This window comes from Corythoichthys intestinalis, chromosome 5 (assembly GCF_030265065.1).
Source record: "Corythoichthys intestinalis isolate RoL2023-P3 chromosome 5, ASM3026506v1, whole genome shotgun sequence".
NCBI lineage: Eukaryota > Metazoa > Chordata > Actinopteri > Syngnathiformes > Syngnathidae > Corythoichthys > Corythoichthys intestinalis.
In genome coordinates this window covers 33,400,586-33,421,996 of record NC_080399.1, presented here as the reverse complement: position 1 = coordinate 33,421,996, position 21,411 = coordinate 33,400,586, and the positions used below count along the sequence as shown (strand labels likewise).

General features: G+C 40.2%; 1 protein-coding gene across 8 annotated transcripts in view; it reads left to right on the top strand.

Annotated features, from left to right (window-relative positions):
- tjp1b (tight junction protein 1b) overlaps positions 1-21,411 on the top strand; it is a 171,193-nt gene that overhangs the window by 19,422 nt on the left and 130,360 nt on the right. Inside the window, exon 1 of one of the 8 annotated variants that reach the window (XM_057837888.1) lies at positions 11,315-11,950. The exons of 6 other annotated variants lie outside the window; for them this stretch is intronic. In XM_057837888.1, coding sequence (XP_057693871.1) covers positions 11,799-11,950 — 152 coding nt within the window. In that variant the 5' untranslated portion in view covers positions 11,315-11,798. Of the gene's footprint in view, positions 1-11,314; positions 11,951-21,411 lie in introns of those variants that run through there. One more of the 8 variants, XM_057837887.1, reaches the window with a different exon arrangement.

The window sequence follows — 21,411 nt, the reverse complement described above, 5'->3', positions numbered from 1 at the left end:
AATCATCTGTACAGCATCATCAGCGGGAAGGGATGGAGCTTGTTGTTCAGGGGGGTCGTCAAAAGTCAGAGAATGACTATTAGACTGAAAGGGAGCATTACTATTGAATTTGAGATGAATGACAGTCATTATAATTTTGTGCTACGGCAACTAGTAATTCTATACTTTGTTTAGATTGTTTCCACAACCACACACCCATCGACCTACTCTCATGTCTACAACAGCGACAGTGGACAAAGCTATTGATTGAAAAATAACCCATTTGTGGTCAATTGACAAAGTCGTCTTGGGAAAAGACCATCATGTTCAGCAGAGGTAATTTAAGGCTGTGTGCAGAATGAATTATTGAACAGCTTGCACTGTCAGACTTGGAAGAATGACATATTATCGCGACAAAATTATTCATTGTCGTCTTCTGTTGGAGTCAAACGAGGACGGTGATAGACGTCTAATCTGTTTAAAAAATTCTTGCAGAAAGTCATGTAGATATATTTCCTTTTATCCACTCAAACATTTCACATTGTTGCTGTAATCATTCTTTGTTCTCATAACTCTGTGTCTAGTATATGAACGACGGGTATGAACGACTTCCATTGCTTTTATCTAGAGGCTGCTACTTGCTAGGACAAATACAGTGGGGCAAATAAGTATTTAGTCAACCACTAATTGTGCAAGTTCTCCTCTTTGAAAATATTAGAGAGGCCTGTAATTGTCAACATGGGTAGACCTCAACCATGAGAGACAGAATGTGGAAAAAAACCCAGAAAATCACATTGATTTTTAAAGAATTTGTTTGCAAATCATAGTGGAAAATAAGTATTTGGTCAATACCAAAAGTTCATCTCAGTACTTTTTTATGTACCCTTTGTTGGCAATAACGGAGGCCAAACGTTTTCTATAACTCTTCACAAGCTTGTCACACACTATTGCTGGTATTTTGGCCCATTCCTCCATGCAGAGCTCCTCTAGAGCAGTGATGTTTCGGGGCTGTCGTTGGGCAACACGGACTTTCAACTCCCTCCACAGATTTTCTATGGGGTTGAGATCTGGAGACTGGCTAGGCCACTCCAGGACCTTGAAATGCTTCTTACGAAGCCACTCCTTTGTTGCCCTGGCTGTGTGTTTGGGATCATTTTCATGCTGAAAGACCCAGCCACTTCTCATCTTCAATGCCCTTGCTGATGGAAGGAGATTTTGACTCAAAATCTCTCGATACATGGCCCTATTCATACTGGTCCCTTTGCATAAAAACAGCCCCAAAGCATGATGTTTGGAGTGTGACTGACTGAGCTTGTGGACAAGTGTCTTTTATACCGATAATGAGTTAAAACAGGTGCCATTAAAACAGGTAACGAGTGGAGCCTCGTTAGACCTCGTTAGAAGAAGTTAGACCTCTTTGACAGCCAGAAATCTCTCTTGTTTGTAGGTGACCAATTATTTATTTTCCACTGTAATTTGGAAATAAATTCTTCAAAAATCAAACAATGTGATTTTCTGTTTTTTTCCACATTATGTCTCTCATGGTTGAGGTTTACCCATGTTGACATTTACAGGCCTCTCTAATCTTTTCAAGTAGGAGAACTTGCACAATTGGTGGTTGACTAAATACTTATTTGCCCCACTGTATTTGTCCTAGCAAGTAGCAGCCTCTAGATAAAAGCAATGGAAGTCGTTCATACCAGTCGTTCATATACTAGACACAGAGTTATGAGAACAAAGAATGATTACAGCAACAATGTGAAATGAACAGATATACTATATGTTATTGTTAATACTTATTTGCCCCACAGTATAAACTGTATGAACTTGAATGTCGAGGCAGATCGACTCGGGAGCGCCTCGTGGTGGTTTCGGGTGATTTTGTCCGGAACGGCCAGCTTTTCTGTTTTCTTTCCTCAATAAATGTACACTCGGTATTTTCTTTTTGTTCCTAAATTGTGTGTCATCATCTCCTGTTCATTAAGAGACTAAAAGAACATGTATAAAGAAAAAAATCAACTTTTTCTTCAGTCATTTCACGAACATTGAGTACCATTGACGACAGTAGATGTCTTATACATTATTTTTAAATGCTCATGTCAGTCATATTTTTTCACACATTCGCTACCACTTGACCGGGTTGGCTGGCAGTAACCCGGTGCTTCACTGTCATCGATAGTAGTAGACGTCCAATCCATTTCTTAAGCTTTTATAGAGCACTTTTAACTCATTGGCTGCCAGCCTCTCTCAGTCAAAATGGATTGGACGTCTAGCACCGTCATTGGCATTAAAACATGTGCATTCACAGTCAGTCGTCCCAGTTTAAATTAATTTGGACCTCTATTGTTGTCAATGATAATAATAATAATGAACATTAGAGTGCAAGTTGCCGATGATGTAATGGTACATTCGCCTGACTATGGCGCAGGCACCGTGGAATTGGTTTCCACTCAGTGGTGGTCTGATTGTGGGTCAGATGGTTGTCGATCCCTGTGTGTGCCCTACGATTGACCTGCGACCAGTTGATAGTGTAGTCTGCCTTTTGCAAGAAGTCAGATGGGATAGGCTCCCGCAACCCTGGCAAGGATAAGCTGTGTTAAAAATGAATGGATGGAAAAACAGAATAACAATAAAAACTTCTTTTTTTTAAATTATAATCATACAGTATGTGGACATCACATTTTGGGTCATGCAGGCCAAACTAATCCCAAATCGCAGCCAACATGACCCAAAATAAGAAGTCTACCAATGCGGACGCCTGGTCTTTATGAAGTTAAGGTTTTTCTTTCTTTTTTTTTTTTTAATTACGAAAAAGAATCAGTGCCCTGCAAAGGGTTAAAAAAATGTACATTTAACAATCAATTAAAAAAAACTCATGATAGGTTACTTGACAGTGTTGTTTTTGGAAGCCCTTATAATTTTCATCTACATCAGCAGTCTAAGGGAGGAGTTTATGGTAACTCGGTCCAGGGAGCTGCTTCAATACCGGGAATCCTATGATACAAAGGTTGCCCAGGCTGGGATCGAGGTCAGGACGGGTCGCAGGTGAAAAGCTGACGAGGCTGTGGACATCGCAGACTCAAGACTACGACAAAGGGCGCTTGTGGGAGCAGTTGCACGGGGAAGAGTGGGCTTGGGTAGCGGTGGCCCAACACGTTATGGCAGGGGTCAGGGTAAAGAGACGAGGTCTTTGGTCCTGGAGGAAGTCCGAGCAGAAGTTGAGAATAGGCAGGCCAGCCAGATAGTGGGGATGCACCAGCGGGGCGCCTGGACAAGATGGGAGCAGGCTGTGGAGCGCAAGGTCACATGGAACGATCTGTGGAAAGCAGAGCCCCATCGTATAAAATTCTTGATCCAGGCAGTCTACCACGTTCTACCTAGCACATCTAACCTTTTCACCTGAGGAGAAGGGGAAACACCAGCTTGCCCCCCTCTGTCAGAAGAGAGGGACCCTGGAGCACATCCTCAGCTGCTGCTAGAGAGCCCTGGGAGATGGGCACTACCGATGGCGGTACGACCAGGTCTTGAAAGCTATAGCAGAGGTTGTCTGCAGTGGGATCAGTCAAAGCAATACTCTCCGCTCAGTAAGAAAAACTATCAATTTTGTCAGGGCTGGGGAGAAGCCTACAGTGGCTACCAGAAACAGCTCTTCAGGCCTTATGGCAACAGCACGCGATTGGGAGCTAAGAGCTGATCTGGGGAGACAGCTGAAGTTCCCAGAGGTGTTTGCCAAGACAACAGCAAGGCCGTACATAGTTCTCACTTCAGCAGCATCCAAGGAGACAGTCCTCTTGGAGCTAACAGTGCCATGGGAAGACCGAATGGGTAGGCGCACGTGTGAAAGGCGGCAAAGTACTCAGCGTTGGTGGAAGAGTGTCAGAGCAATGGTTAGCGGGCATGATGCCAGCCCATCGAGGTAGGATGCTGAAGTTTTGTGGGCCATTCCCTCTGCAGGGCCTACAAGATGTTGGGCATCACAGGGGCTATTCAGCGAGAGGCCATTAAGTTGGCTACCAATGCAGCAGAGGTGGCATCACGGTGGCTGTGGAACAGGAGGGGAGAGTCGTGTAGAGTAGGGTAGCACTACCTGGACACAAGCCGGGGCCTGATCATCCCTGGCTGGTCGCCTGGGGGAAGGGGTCTGATCGTTGAAAGACCCGAAACCCCCCCGATCCCAGTTTACACCACTGACGATGTGTCCAGGGCCACCGTTAGGTGTATTTCAGAACTTTTGGATGGTAACACCTATTAGTCTTAGTCAAATTTGTCTTATTGACAAAAACTCAAGCCTAATTTAGTCTAGTTTTAGTCGTTTACTAAAAATGTTTTCGTCCGTAAAATAAAAAAAAAAAAATCTCCAAAAATAGATGTTTTCCAACTATTTTGAATGAACATTGACAGACGAGCACATATTGTCAATGCCAACTTGGTGATAATACACACTCAGCAGGAAAACAGTACATTATTTTCCACGAATTATACCTGTCACGGACCTGACAGAGGAGGACCACAAATGGGTCATGTTTTTCAACAGTTTATTGAAGGTCACGGCAGGGCAGGTGAAAAGCAGCACATGCAGCAGTACAGACAAGGGCTAGGCAGAAGTCAGGTTTCCAAAAAGTAAAAGGCAGGTCGAGTTACCAGGGCGGGAGAGAAGGCGGCAGTCGGGCAGGCTCAAATTCCAATCTGTGGTTCGGCAGTGGGGTGCTGAAGGTGTGGCGCAGAAGGAGCAGGTACAGGTGGGGCTAGCGTGGCGGAAGAATCGGGAGCTAGGATAGGTGAGACTAGGTTGTTGAGCTACTGTATGTCCTGGTTTAGCAGTTCTTGTTGATGATGGATCTGTTGTTGCCTCTGGTGACCAAGCTGAATTAATGATGAGATTTCCTCCACCATCCGATTCATCTTGCCCTCTGCGTGTTCCAGACGCTGCACGGCAGTCGGGGTTGTCGGGTTGCTGTTGTCCATGCTGGGAGTGTTGTGCGCTGGGTCCATGCTGGTTAGACCATACTGTCACGGACCCGACAAAGGAGGACCACAAATATGTCACGTTTTTCGACAGTTTATTGAGGGTCACGGCAGGACAGGTGAAAAGACAGCAGCACAGGCAGCAGTACATACAAGGGCTAGGCAGAAGTCAGGTTTCCATAAGCAAAAGGCAGGTCAGGAGAGAAGGCAGCAGTTGGGCAGGTTTAGATTCGGCAGCAAGAGTCAGATTCAGAGAGCTAAGCAAGCAGGTAACAGGCAGGCTTTGCAGACGGTCTGACAGAGTGGAACTGAGAAACAAGGCTTTAAATACACAAGTTGATTGCTGAGTGAAGCAGTGCTAATGGCTGGGTTGTGAGTAGATGGATTGGGAACAGGTGGGGATAATTGAAGGCAATGCTGCAGCAAGGACTGAGGCCATGACAATACCCACCTGGACTCCACGAACTGTATGTAAAAGAAATAAAAAGTTGTCCGAGAGTTTAAGAGGATGCTCGCTCTTAGAACTAGCTCAATGCTAACACGAACGCTTCGAGTAACATTTAGTGTGTGATTATCACGCTACAGACCTTTGAAGGCTAAAGCAACATTGCATATTCTCTCTGGCCAAGATAAGAAAACAAAGCTTACCATGTGTGCAAGCTGGAGTGACTGGAGATGACGCTGGTGAGACGGTTAGAAATCAATAATCATCTAACCTATCATTATTAAATTAAATATGATCAATCTGTCAGTTTCCCCCCCACTTCATACAGTAAGGTAGTGAGCCCCTTCAGTATGTAATTATCCAATCCATTCCACTTGTTCATATAGAGAACGCCCACATCACTGTAAATCCAGTCCGCATTTTCCCTGTGACCTTGCTCGAAGTCAGTACCGGGCCGGCGTTCAGAGTATAACAGCGTATTTTTTTTCAGTTGTGAGTAATCTAATGAATTACTTTTCCCGTCTTTGTTACGCCGTTTCTACAGTTTGGTTGAATGAAAGGGGAGTTGTCAATCAATCAATCAATCAATTTTGTTTCTATAGCCTTTTACAAAAACCCGAAAGGTCCTCAAAGAGCTTTAGAACAATGACAAACATGGTTCATGATAAATAAAAGGCAGGAAAGTACTATACTATGACATAAAGAAAAAAAAACAAAAAACGTGATTTTGACAGCCGTCTGGACAGAACAGATTATGAATTGATGGATGAAGGATGGATATAAGGTTTTCCAAGAAAGTGAGTATTTATCACTGCTGGTAGTAACAGTTAGCCCCAGCCCCCGACTAACAGCAGAAAGTACTATGTAATTAATAAACCAACTGTTCTGTGTTTGACAAATAAAAACCTGCCTTGCACATTACAGACGATCTCTGCGCACGTCTTAAATTTGTTGTATTGCCGTCAAAAGTTACATCCCAGCACTAAAATAACGCTGGTACTTAGCTGCTACTACCTAGTTAGTCTGAAATGCATTGTGAAGGTCCTGGTTGTTTATAGAGTTAAGTGTGCCCTCTTTTTACTGCTATCTTTGGGGTGACTTCCTCTGGAGTATCAGCTGTGTTTCTCACTTTACGTATAGATGAGTACAGGAGCTGAGCTTATTCACATATGATTATCATTAGTGGATAGTCATAATAATACACTAATAATAATCAGTCCATCACCTTTATTGACCTTTAGGAGTCAGAGCAGAGTGATAGACCAATTTTTCACCCTTAAAAACAGACGGCATTCTTTGATGCTTTCATCTACCAAGTAACTTGCAATGGCGTACCGCACACCGGCTATTTTTAGAACGTGACGTCGCAGCGTAAAGCGGAAGTAAAGCCGAAGTGGGACATTATAGACCCGCCCTGGCAGAAAAACGATGTTAAAGGTGCTACTTTTCTCCGGTAATCTTTCAAAAACGAGCATGCCGATCACACATTGCTTTTTTGGAACTTGAAGAAACGACTCTAAACATTAGGACATATGTTACGACACAAACGGATGTTTTCTTCATACGTTTCCCGAAACCAAAAACTCGGAGGAAAAAATATGAAGAATGAATCAACTTGCGCGAACTTTTAACGACAGCTCGGTGAATCCATTCACATTTCATGTGCAGTAAACATTTTGTTCAGTTGGCATGGTCTTTCAGAGGACAAAGAGGTAAGCCATTTTGACATTTATAACTTATTTTTTAGCGTGACGTGCAGTGCTGCTTCTGTCTGACAATGAATGACCTGAAAATAACTAAAATGGTATCTGACTGCCAGTTACCTTTTCTGTTGTAAAAAAAAAAAAAAAACTTTAGTAAGGGGCAAGTGTAAATAAATTATAGAATTAAGATTTGTTATCAATGAAAAAATGAAAAGTGTTCGTTGGCTGTCACTGAGTAGCATTTGCGATCGCTACACAAAACTAACTACATTACCCCCAAGAACGGTCAGAGACGTAGGACAACCAGAGGATATAATGTATAAGAAAGACAGGGCTGGTGGTAAAGGATAGCTTGTTGAAACAGGAGAATGTCATTGTCAGTCGCGTAAGAAAGAGGTGTCGATAAAAAAGCTAAGGCTATGCTTCGGTCGGCTCGTTTATTTTGTCTTTTTCAGCCCTCGACACTCAAGCCATGTATTTACCTGAACATTTTTATGTTCTTCCACATCTTTGCCAGTGAATTTAGCACCAGGGACATAGTTTTCGGAGAGAATTGGTAGGTTTAGCTCTGTAAACATCTCCTTGGTACACGATTTCCATTCATTTACTATTGGGGACAAGCTCTCGTTTGTCCCCCACTTAGCAACAGTAGCTAACGTTATCAATATTAATAAGCGGAAGTGACGTTTTGCTTGCGGTATGCCATTGTAGCTATTTTTTTCCTATTGTTCTACTGCAGGGGTGCCCAATCCCGGTCCTCAAGAGCCCCTATCCAGCTTGTTTTCCATGTCTCCCCCCTTTAACACACCTGAATCAAATGATCGGCTCATCAGCAAGCTCTGCAGCAGCCTGATAACGATCCTGATTAGTTGATTCAGGTGTGTTAGAGGAGGGAGACATGGAAAACAAGCTGGATAGGGGCTCTCGAGGACCGGGATTGGGCACCCCCGTTCTACTGTATTTAAAAAATAGACTGAAACAATAACAACAATAATAATGAATAAATTATCAGTCTTTGTAAGGTGTGGTGAAGTTTGCTTGTACGCTACGTTCACTTACATCCTGGTCATCTCCTGGGGGCTAAGCCAACTTGTTCTTAAAACCTAGTGACGCCCCTGCTGGGAAATATCACTGCCATCGCATCCGTCCTATAGAGCCTACCCACGTACCACGTGTTCGCTGTAGGGTTCCGCCCACTTGTCCGTCAAAACGACTCTGTATTAGCATTGTTTTCAATTGATGGCGCAATTTAAAATGCATTTCATGGAAGACCCGGTGCTTTCTGATGCCGCAAACTCACTGGATCTGTTGCATAAAAGGCGTTATGAGGAAAAGCTTCGTTCTATACAGTTGCCAGATCCATATTTGATGCCCAAATCGATGTTTTTCGACCCACTGTCTTCGCCCTGTCTGCCCGACATCTGCTACGCAGATATTTACAATTATCTTGTCCACACAAAATCAGCCTATTCTCACGAAAGTTTGAAAAACTTTAAGAGCTTGGAGGCTTATAAATGCTACGTTGCTGGTTGGGTGAAACAGGTCCTCGTACACGAAAATTCGGCAGGAATCTTGTGCTCGGAAGGTGAGTTACGAAATTTTCAATTCAAAATCTTTTGTTCTTGCTAACATCCACTGTCAAGTCTAATGTATTTCATGTCATTTGTCAATGGAGCTAGGGCTTTTAATGTTTATATAGTTTAGCGATAGCACTCACTACATACGTGTATGTTGTCGGCGATTAGCCTAGCAATGATCTTAATTGTGGTTATTTGTCAGCCCCGTAGACGAGGCCAGTTTCTTTTACTTGGTACCAGCTAAATATTATTCAAAAAATAACGATGGTGGAAGAAAGGGAAGTCACAAACATCTTGAATTTGAAACTATGTCGTACTACGTCGTATGTTGTCGGCGATTAGCCTAGCAATGATCTTAATTGTGGTTATTTGTCAGCCCCGTAGACGAGGCCAGTTTCTTTTACTTGGTACCAGCTAAATATTATTCAAAAAATAACGATGGTGGAAGAAAGGGAAGTCACAAACATCTTGAATTTGAAACTATGTCGTACTACGTCGTATGTTGTCGGCGATTAGCCTAGCAATGATCTTAATTGTGGTTGTCAGGCCAAAACCCTCTAAATATATATTAAATGCATCTTACCGGATATAAAATGACTACTACATAGTCTGTGGTGATTTTTTTGGTGTCCAGTTTTCACGTCGAATTGCAGCCGTCCATTTCGCTCTTCTCTTTGGATCCCTCGGAATACGGTAAAACTTCAAGTCTCTCCTTCCATCTTCTCTGTTAGTGCAACCAACAGCCACACACGCCTTCACCATTTTGATTATTAATGTTAAGGAGCAGAAAAACACGCCGTAAATAGGAGAAATGTACGTAGCCGTAATAGGTTAACACTATGTTTTGACGGACAAGTGGGCGGAACCCTACAGCGAACACGTGGTACGTGGGTAGGCTCTATTGGCAGGGGTGAAAGTGGGCCAGAACGGTCAGGAACGCATAACGGTATAAGATTCAGGGCCAGAACACAGTTCCGGTACAAGATTCAGGACCGGAATGCTGTTCCGGTACACGATGCTTTGATTCCGAATATATAACAGCAACTGTCAAAACGCTATGTAAAAAAAAATAAATAAATAAATGCTAAGCTGCCACACATGCATTTCAGCTCCAAGAAGAAAACAATCAACCAACATCAGATTTACATAAACAAGTGTTAACAACAAGCAAAATAAAGTGCTTGTGTAGCGTAATCCGTTTCCACCAATATTTATTATTTATTCTATTCCACGGATGGCATAGAGGTTTTCCCAGCTACTGCAGTTATCTGAGTCTGACGATGATGAGTCACGTCAATGTGCGAATGCACGCAGCAAAGCAAAACGCCTGGACTCATTTATCCGTTCAATTGGCTGACAAACTGACATGTGATCAGCAGACATGGTTAGCTCTGATTGGTTCAAATGTGCATGTTTTCTGGAACAGCAAAAAAAAAAAAAAAAAAAAAGCTTGTTGAATTGATTCGATATAAAAAGGGCAATGCAACATAACACAAATCTTTAAGAGCAACGAAAGAGTTGCGGAGGCTTATTTATCATATTTGGTTTCATTTGCTCTGATGGGGAGGTTCAGAACATCTTAGCTGTCAATGTGCACTTTGGACTTATATTTGTTCATTTATGTTAGGCTACTTATTCATTTTCTTATGATTAGAAAAAAAAAAAAAAAGTCAATGTTTGCGCGATCTTCAAAATATATTCCATTTCACTCTGCGTAGTATAAGTCATTTGTACTTATTTTTCTGAATGTATGTTACTTATATCTATATTATAAAAAAAAAAGTAAATGTTTACATTAACTTCAATTTTAATATATATCCTATGTTCTTAAGTAGTTAAAATTGAGATTTGGCATTTAGTATGTGAGGAAATGAGGGAAAATAAAAATTAGGAGATGGAGGTTGGGGTTAGTGTTGTTTTTGTTAACTTTTATTTAGCAAATCATTGAAAAAAAAATACAATTTTGAATGAAAAATGGATAAATAAATTCCTGGGTCAGTGGCGACCTTCACGTCGGGGAGTTGTTGTGCCAAAAAATAGCCGCCCCGCGTGAAAATGTCCCCCCTGAAGGGAACGCTTATTTATAACGCTTTATTGAGCGTTTATTTTATTTATTTATTTTTATTTATTTGTTTATTTATTTTATTATTGAGCGCCCACACATCACTCGTACGAACAGCTTTTTCTTACCAATCAATGGAAATGGAAACGATTTTCTTGTACCGTGAATATGTATTATTTTACTCTGCTTGAACTAATAAATGTCATACCTGTCTGATTGTCATCGGGATATGGTCGTGAAAACCTGTAGACTGTAATACTGTAATACATTTCTGTTCAAAGATGGTTATGTGGCCCAGTCCATGATTTGTTACTAAAATACAGTACAATTATTTTGTGTAATTTATTTATTTAAAACTGATTTTACAGTCGTAGATCCAGTACTGTAACGCGTCCATGTAAACATTTGATGTTTTCACCTGAATAAAGCGTTATAAATAAGCGTTCCCGTCAGGGAGGACATTTCACGCGGGGGGGGGGACATTTTTCGGCACAAGACCGGTGTACTCAAGCCACTTTCACCCATGCCTATTGGACGTCTATCACCGTCAATGGCAGCGAGTGATAAACAGAGTAGCAGTTGAGTCCGCATAAAAGTTGGTTGACGCCTGACCCCCCTCACCCCCCTTTTGTGAAACGATGGTTACGCCCCTAACTACTACTACAACCTCCACCTCCAAAACGACGACCTCCCCTCCCTACCTCACGCATACGTACAGTCAGTTGGACGCTGCAGCGTTTTTTTAAGAGCGGTTCGGCGAGCCAGGAGAGGAGGGAGGAGGCAGCAGCAGGAAGCCCACCATGTCCGGAGCGTGTTAGGGGAGAGAGAGAACGCGCGTACGCAGTCAGCCAGTGGAAAAAGAAGCAAGGTAGCGAAGGGATGGAAGGGCGGCGCGTTTGGGCGCGAGTGTCATTGCAGACATGGGTCGCCGCGGCACGACACCTCGCTTCGAGCTCCTCGGAGGGGCTTTCCGCCGCCAGTCCTTCGGCTCTGCAAATGGCGATGCGCTGCTGAGCCCAGGAGACGCAGCCGAGGCGGCGGATGCCAGGGAGTAAACCGACTCCTATATGATCACCTGCGCTTTTCTTTGCCTGGGATTTTCCGTAGCGGTGGACGGTACCATGGTGAATTACCAGAAATACATTACTGTGATGCAGCTGGCTCTGGGGGTGACCGCCTCCAACAAAGAACATTGTCTTCCACCCAGGAAGCGAATGTGGTGAGTGGGAATCGACGAGGATGGGCTAAGGGGGGGAGAAAATGATATTTGTAGCCTGGTCCGATTTTTAAATGGTGCTTTTTGTCACTGCAGCCAATCTGTAAGCATCTCACTACAAGGCATGCTGGGAGTTGGCGTGTGCGTTCTCGCTCCTAAAGTTGAATGGCGAGGACATTGGCGGCTAACCTTAATGAGCCAGTCAACATTTTACACTGAAATATTGAAAAATCATGGCATGAAAAAGTGGATAAGGTTGGCTGTGTTCCTCCTGCCACCTAGTGGATGACAATTTCAAATCTGTCACTATACGTCGCTGGCGTAGATAGGTGCAAGTTAGTCGACTTTTATTCAGTCAGCGACGTCAACGACGATCATGTTGATGATAAGCGTCCAATCCATTTTGACTTTGATGGCATTAATCCGTTATCCATCAAATCGATCTAAACGCACAACAACGACAAACATTGTCATGTCGAAGTTATTTCTACAGCCCTAAGTCAACGAGTTTAATATGTTAAAGAAATAACAGTAAATTAAATGAGTAAATATTAGAAATAAAAAATCTTCTAAAAAAAAACACCGACAAAACTAAAAAGCAATAATTAAATCGACAACAACGGCTCCTAAACTGAACAAAAAACAACATCCGGCGGGAAAAAAAGCAAAAAAATTTCAAACTTTAGGTAAAATGTAACGGAATATGTTAAATATGTATATAATCTCATATTAAATTAATCAGAAACCTTTGAATTGAATCAAATTGTGGCTGATGTAAAAGGAATTGCCGCGTAATTAGTAATTTATGCTCCTGTTATTAGGTGATTAGGGCCTTTCCACAATACAGTATTCAAATATTATGAGAAACTGAATTATTGGTATTTACGATATGAATCATCAAAATGGATTGAACGTCTATACACTATAAACTACGCAGTAAGGTATATATATACATATATATATTTTTTGGGTGAATTAATTCCACACGCTTGGAGGATAGTTCTGTTGTATGCCGTACTGTAACAAGTGTTACTGCACTCTTGTTCAAATCAAGACAGGGAATGGACATTTGGCTGATCTACATAGCGTTATAGTCTGCCGACAGCAGCAGGCAAGCCAGTCCAAGGTCCTCTTAGATTTGAGCTGTTCCACTGAAAGCAGGCATTTTTCCTTTGTATTTTATCATCTTCAATTTGGAGGAAATTCAAGATCCTAAAATGTGAAAAAATGGCCACAGAAGCTGTAAAACATGTTTGACTTCTAATCCTTATATGGATAATTTAGGTAACATTCCTGCATTCCTTAGGCAAAATAGGAGTATATATTAGCCGTTTTGCTTAGGACGCGTTCTTGCAAGAAATAATCTCTACCTGTAATTTAGTATGTAATCCTTAAAGTGAAAGTTTCTGAGGTGTGAATTTACCTGTAAACTCCTTTTGACATAGTGTGAGAAACGTTGGCAAATTGAAAGATGAGACGCCAAAAGCACGTGATTAGGAAATCAGTCAGCTCCTTATTTTAAATAGATCATTCTTCAGACCAGTTAAGTTAGATTTGACAAGAAGGGGTGTAACGGTACACAAAAATCTCGGTTCGGTACGTACCTTGGTTTTGAGGTCACAGTTCGGTTCATTTTCGGGGCACAGTAAGAAAACAAATTGCAAAATATAAATGTGCAAGTTGTTTATTACACAATTTTGTGGTTTCAAAAATAGGAACATTAGCCTATACAAAGCTAGAATTCTGCTCAAAAAGTAGCGGGTATTTAATGATAATAATCCAACAACAATTTGCCATTCAGACCCCGTGTATTGGTCAGCTTTCTTTCTGAAAGAAAGAAGAAAAAAGAAGTCCTGTGCTAAAGAGAAAAGCAATCCCAATGACAAAGATTTTAACATGTATTTTACAATTGAAATGCCTCAATGAATCATTTTTTTGTTCATATGAACGGTTTTCAAAAGCTTTATTGGTGGATTTTCTCAAGTTAAAACGCCACACAGAAATTAATAAATTTAATTGTGTAAGCAGGATGTGTGTATTATTCTTGTTATTTAATTACAGGTGTTTTCGCTCATTTCAATTTATTTTATTTAAATGGGCTATTGTTTATTTTATTATGTATTTATATTTTACAAATGTGATGTAGTATTCATTAATATTGTATATTTTATGTTGTATAACTTTAGTTCCTATGTGAATGTTAGTTCCTACTTGTTTTGTTGTGGTAGGAGGGTTTTGTTTTGAACACGGGGCCGTGTTGGGTATTATTATAGCAGAGAAGACAGCAGTAGATCAACAAAGACAAGTCAACTGTGCCCCTATCTACCACTCAAGAGATCTGATGGACTCAAAAAGTAGGTTACGATTGTATATTAATTTGAAAATCGACCGGATCCACCGTATTTTTACACGAGTGCCCGATCCTAGCTACCGGTAGTAGTATTGACGCAGGAGGGCCACGTCTCGTGTCAAATAATAAACTCTGCCGTTCTTTTCACGTTCGTCGCGTTGAGCCGCTTCTTGGACGCTTCTGGGACGCATCTAACATGCGGCCGCACTGCGACTGGTGTGCATTGGCTGATTGACTTTAACGCCCGCGTTTCACTGCGTTGTCGCGGCGGCCACGTTGTTGTGCCGTTGACGTTTCTGGGATATATACTGTCGTACCGTGTTGGTCCTTATTATAGTAGAGAAGACTCAGTAAATATAATCTACATAAAGAAACTGTAACCCGATCGACTCACAGCCTCGAAAAGTAAGAGTTATATTACGTCAGAAACGCGTTTGGTACGCGTCCGTTCCGAACCGAGCACCACGAACTGAAACGGTTCAATACTATTACATGTACCGTTACACCCTTAATATCAGCTGTTTTGCTGAGGACGCGTTCTTGCAAAAATAATCTCTACTTTTACTTTAGGGTGTAATCCTTGGAGTGAAAGTTTCTGAGGTGAGAATTTACCTGTAAACTCCTTTTGACATAGTGTGAGAAACGTTGGCAGATTGAAAGATGAGATGCCACAAACACATGATTAGGAATTTAGTCAGCTCCTTATTTTAAATAGATTATTTTTCAGACCAGTTAAATTAGATTTGACAAGTCCTGACATTAGCAGCACATGGAATATTCTCATAGTAAATTAAACATGTTTACAACTGTGGGTTAATGTTAAAATGTTCAATGATTTTTAGTCTTAAATACTAATGTATAAAAACATATTTGGACTAATTCTAGTGACCTTTTCACTAAGTTTGTCGCAAACTATAAATGTAAGAAGAGATGTGACTTTTTTTATTCGGTGCTAGTAATCCTTTGCTATATCACTGTGATTTGGCTGAAATGTAAACATACGTTGACTTCCAAAATTCCATTCACACTTTAACCAGTATTCATAAAAATAAGGTGAGTTTCCTCCCCTCCTCCTTCCATTGTTTTGAACACAGAAAATCTTTCGACACCCCTGAATCACTGTGCTAGGCTAGACCTTGCTTAATCACCAACAGATTATCATCTTGCTCAAAATCAAAGATGCTTAATTAGGACTTGGCTCCATAGAAGTAAAATAGCAGGTGGTGCTTGCAAACACTTGGCTACAGCTTGTTTGGAGCAAACACTAACACAATTCATGAAATAGTCTTTGTATCTTGAGCTGGCAGTGAACCATCATGTTTCAGTGCCATTGACAACAGTTGACGTCCAATCCATGTCAAGCGTGAAGGCTAAAACAAGTTATTGTCTGGATCTGTGATTATTTTTGCCATTGGTCGACTAATTGGCACATGTATAAATCATGTAATTTAATGTAATATTACTCCGGGATTACATTTTAGCTGAATTTTGCAGTGGAACCAAAACTATATGCTGGACTAAAAGTTGGACTATGAATATTAGCTAACTACTTAATGTAACTGTATTATTATTTTTGTTCCGAAGAAAAAGATAATTGCAAATATTAAATTTTGATTACGGTAGTTACAAAGCTGCTCATCTGCTTTCATTTCATGTACAAATAAGAAAATGTATACTTAATTTTTTAACCCTTTAAGATTCAAAAGAATATAAACATATATAAACACACTGTATTTTTAAATAAATACTTACAGTTCTTCCTAATGATTCATTTTTTTAATTTAAAAAACTTAAATAAAAGTGAGAAAATGTATTTTTCAGATCATAAAGCGCGCTCAAAATCCTTTATTTATCCATAAAATTGAAAGTGTGCCTTATGTATAAATTGTGGTTATGCTTAATGACCTGGAATCTGTTTTGTTGGAGCATAAATGTATTATGCTGCTCCAGTAAAGTGCCCATAATACAAATTCATTATTCATCAAACCCAAAAATCAAACAAATTAATAATAAAACCCGCTCATTGATGATATCTGGTCTCTTACAATTCGGTGTGCCTTACAGTCTGAAAAATATGGTCCTTTTTTTTGTTTTTTTTATCAAATATAAAAAATAAATAAATACATGAAAACACATTTTCTATTAGGGGTACAAAAACAGGATCCTTGCGGGTTCTTAAAATGTCTTGAATTTAAAATCCGAATAATCAATGTCTTAAATTGTCTTAAATGAAATTAAAAATGTAAAAAATAGCAGGTATTAAATTTCTCGACGATATGTCCAGGGGAAAAATTTCAAATTGTGTGTATTTTTTTTATTAAGGGCCGTGCACTAAATATGAGAATTTGGGATTAACACTAGAAAACCCAGCAGAGGCCGACTCGGCCTTTCCCTAGACAAATACTCCTAATATTCTCCTAATATATTCCCCTTCTCACGACACAAACTCAGCCTGTTACTGTTTTTCTCAAAGTTTTCACACATTTTTCTTGGACTAATTTCAGACACAATGACCACAATTCATGCTCCATGCCCCTGATTCAGTCCTTCTAAACTATAGACACAATTCCTGCTTTACACTCAAATTGCAGATCTAAAACGCTATATTTCAAAACAATGTATATATTTGGTCCATTTTTTTCTGTTTTTGTGTGTAGTGTAGGAGAAGTGAGTTAAAAACTGTGTAAAAAGTGTAAAACTCCATGAATAGATGTAAATGAATAAATATGTAGCTTGACTTGACTGACGCAAACTATCACATGAATAGTTCATCTGTGCTGTCTTTGGGCCGGTTACCAACACAATGTATTTCTAGTAGATGCATTTCCATATGAACGTTTTTTTGTCTGTCGGACAACGACTTGCCAATTCAAAAGCATTTGGGTCATTTTGGCCACCTCTTGATTTTCCCAGGGGTTAAGCCATATCGGGCATTGCTTGGGACTATTAGGAGTACCAGAATTGTCTGGGACGTTTAGTGTTAATATATGTTATACGGTACGTTGTCCGCAACCTCAGCATACGTCGGCGACTTAAGTTGTCGCCATGAAACCATTTCCTGGTTATTCGCAATTGCTGGGGTGAGCGAGAATTGTCAGAGATGGGGATGTGTAAATTTCATCAAAAATGGATGTTAGATGGTTTATTTAAAAGGTGGTTGGCCCCTGGTGAAAATAACAACAGTGCCTGGTGCAAAGTCTTGCAAAAAAGACTTTTTTTGTTAGGGACAATGGGGGTCAAAGCCGTCGAGTTGCACATGAGAGGAGAAAAACACCAGCGGTCTGTGGCAGCAGCTCTGTGTTTACAGTGTAATAAAATAAGCTTTTTTCTTCATCAGAAATTGTTGCAACATGTTTGGTCGTAAATTATATTTTTAAGGTCTTAAAATGTCTTTAAAAAGAATTAACATTGACTTTTAAAATTGTGCAAGAACCCTGAAAAACAGGATTTAAAAAATGTTTAGGTGGATTAACAATTAATAATAATAATTAAAACAGTTTCGATTAATTTGATAATAGATCGGTTGTTGATTTGTTGCCCTACCTAGCAGGGAAATGTCATGTTTCAGTGCCATTTACGGTGTTAGATGTCCATTCCATTTCGACTGGGAGAGGCTGATATTGAATGATTGCCACCATCCCTCCCAATCCAAAAGAATCGGACGTCTTGACGTCAATGGCAGGCAATACGTTAATGAGCATGTCCATGTATGTATGCTCCCTCGCCGCACTGGTCGAGCGTGGTGACAATGCTCTGATCAGCTGTGCAGTTGGCAACGTCTCCATGTGAGGTAAATGCGCCACATTTAAAGGGAGTGAGAGGAGTCGTCTTAGGGGCAGTTTACATGGTGACTCTGTGATACAAAGACGCAATGACTGAGTAGCGGACTCGCCTCGCGTGCATATAGTGTCGGCGAAGACGGAAGGCGAAGACTAAAAATTCTGAATCCTGCCTCCAAAGTGGAAGAATCCGATTGCGGGGGATTGAGGGGGGCTTCCTCGGCATGCATAGCAAAAGCTCCTGCGGCGCCAGACCGTGCCGTTAACGTCAGCACTTGTACACGTCACATTGGGTGTGCGCAGCGGTGCTACTAAACATTAAAAACAGCAAATATGGCGGAATGTCGGCTTTAATTTACTGTTTTAATAATATTTTTAAATTAAATATGTTGAACGTTTCAATTTTTGTGCCTTTTTGAACAAAAGAAAAATGACATTGCTTCGAGTGGGCGGGGCATATTTTTTTCCGGGCTGAGGGAGCTTGGTGGGGTCAAAGTGCGTCATTCTCTGTCGCCCTGTAAATCTGCACTGCCCCCTATGGCCTGGCATGAATACTACATCGTTTTCATGCGGAATTGCGACATTGTTCAAATGGAGACGCAATGCAAATTTGAAATTTTTCGTATTCTCGGAGAGTCACCATGTAAACGGTTGGCTGTGAATCGAATCGACGCGTTCATGTATCTTAATTCAGTTTACTTTTATGATGCATATATTTTTGTAGTATCTGTCTCCCACAAACATGAACTGTTATTATCATTGGAGTCAAGGGTGCTATCACTTGCAGCTTTTCATCTTATTGCCTAATCATATTCATTGTCTTATCTCAACTGCTGCCCGGGGACAAGATGAGGGTTTTCTACGAGACCTTTCATGTCTCCCGCGTTGTTGTTTGTGATGATTCACGCATCTTTCTATCAAGTGTCTTATTATATTTTAGGGAACCCGGGCACAAAGCGCTGAATTATTCATGCAAGCGCCACGGTGAGCTCTGATCTCGTTAGATTGACGATTTGTAATGGCAAGTGACAGAGACAGGATGCGCCAACTGTTATCAAGTGTTATGAAAGTTATGTGCTTTTGTTACTTTACAAGAATATTGAGCTATTTTAGTACTGTCAAGGTTGCGTCACTCTTTTCAAGGGATCTTTTCCACCAAGCCCCCTCCATTTAACCGCCGCTAATAATGGATTTTGAATGAGGCTGTTGTCTCTTTCTTGAGATCTCTACTTAGCGTTGGTAATGATTTTAGTTAATTTCCCTAATTGTTTTCTATTCTGAGAATTCACTCGAGTGTGACGCTGCTTGGAAAGCGACATCCACTCCACAAACTGTTTATAGTTTAAGAGATTTAGTGAGTGAACTTAATCACGGCAGGAAATAAGACACTTCAATTAGTGGAAATAATGATGGTAATAATAATAGAAGAAATATTGTTATTTCAGTTGGATGGTTTTAATAATAATGCAGTACACAGTTTTTGCTGAGTAAGGTCTAACAGCTAATCATCACTATTATTTGATTGCAGAATCCAAAACTGATCTTAGTTTTTCCACTGTCATATTATGTTTTTGTTTTTTTTTAACTATAGCATTTTTTTTAAAGAAATATGAAAACTACTGTACTTAACATAGGAGCTTCATTAAATAAAAATCTAAGAAAGAATTGGACGTGACTCAAATGTGTATCATAGTTACTTACTTAGGTATAGTACTCTTGCAGTTTTACAAAGTACTGTATATGCCTACTGTAATTAATAATTGCATGAAAGTAGTAAAATCATTAGTGGTTACACAGTACATAAACTGTGTAGAAAAAAAGAAACTCAGCATAAAAATGTATGAATTCAAATTTTAAAAATCTTTAAAAATTTTCACCAGAATTTATTTGTCAAGTTGTTCACTAGTGTGATTTTCAGGTCAAAACTAAAACCTGATATGTGGATTTTGAAGGCTATGATAATATAACAATGCCACATGTAACTCATTCATTGCCATTGTTGCTATATATCATGGATTTCATTTTTGTTGATGACAAACTTCTCATCAAATCTTAACGTACGGGTAGTCCCCGGATTACGAACGAGTTCCATTTCAATGCTGGCGATATAATGTGAATTTTTGCGTGAATCGGAATTAACCCTTTATCCCTAAAAATACCCCCTAAACCTCAAAATAACTATCCAAAAACGTGTATTATTCGTCATATTAATAAAACAAAGTAAGAAAATAAGATACTGTACTTACCATCAATGCTGGTGGTTTATGAAAAAGGTACACTGATTATGCCAGCTTGTTCACTGTAGTTTTACTTTTAAATCACAGACACACTATAGAACACTTTCGCCTGCTAATGAACAAACAGGTTAGTCAATGTGACTTATGAAGCTTATTTAGAGCTTGATTTCAGCAATTTAGGTCGAGCTGCTTATGTTATGAGTTGCTTGCTGCATCGCACTTCAGTAGAAAACAGAAAGCGACCTGATTGGGTCACTGCAATTAAACATATAAATTTGATCATTACAATTTAACTTGTAAACAAATAATTGTTAACAATATAGTACCAAGAATTGTACAAGGACGATAGAAAAACTAAATGCACGCAAAAAAATATGTTGTTTATCATGTAAATTTTCAATTAACCTTGATGAGACAACAGCTCCCCTTATTGGCGAAACAAATATTTGTTGGGAAACTTGAAAGCAGTTAGACCAAGAAAAATATGGAGCTCCAACACACACTGTACACTGATATGCGACTACAACCCCCCCCCCCCCCCCCCAAAAAAAAAAAAAACGACTGGAGACAAAATGGCGGACGAGACTCTGTCGTCGTAAAGTTGAAATTATGTAAATCGAATACATCGTAACCTGGGCACTACATGTATTTCGTTTAGTGAAAATGAAAAGAATCATGAATATTTAATCCACAAGTGCGCGCTTAAATTTTCTACTTGCTCTCCTAAAATTTCAGATTCATAACCACTGTGATCCCGGTTTAAAAAAAAAAAAAAGTCCATAGCCCATTTTTCAAAGTACGTGTATATGAATATATTATGTACCATCTGGTTGAAGCCATGCCCATGGGTCAGGAGCAAGTCAAAGTCTCCACTCCTGCAAAGTCAATCTTGTCAAGTCGCTCCACTTGATCTTGTTGACAAGACCGGGCTGCTATCTAAATGGATTGGACATGGTCTGTGCATTAATACCATCAGTTGTGCTCATCTAGCCCCTCCCAAAAAATTCCCCAAAATAACGTTCAGTGAATCACTTTAAAATACACACTCCTAACACTTCCTGCCGAGACACCTCATTCCATCAGGACAATGCCGGTCGG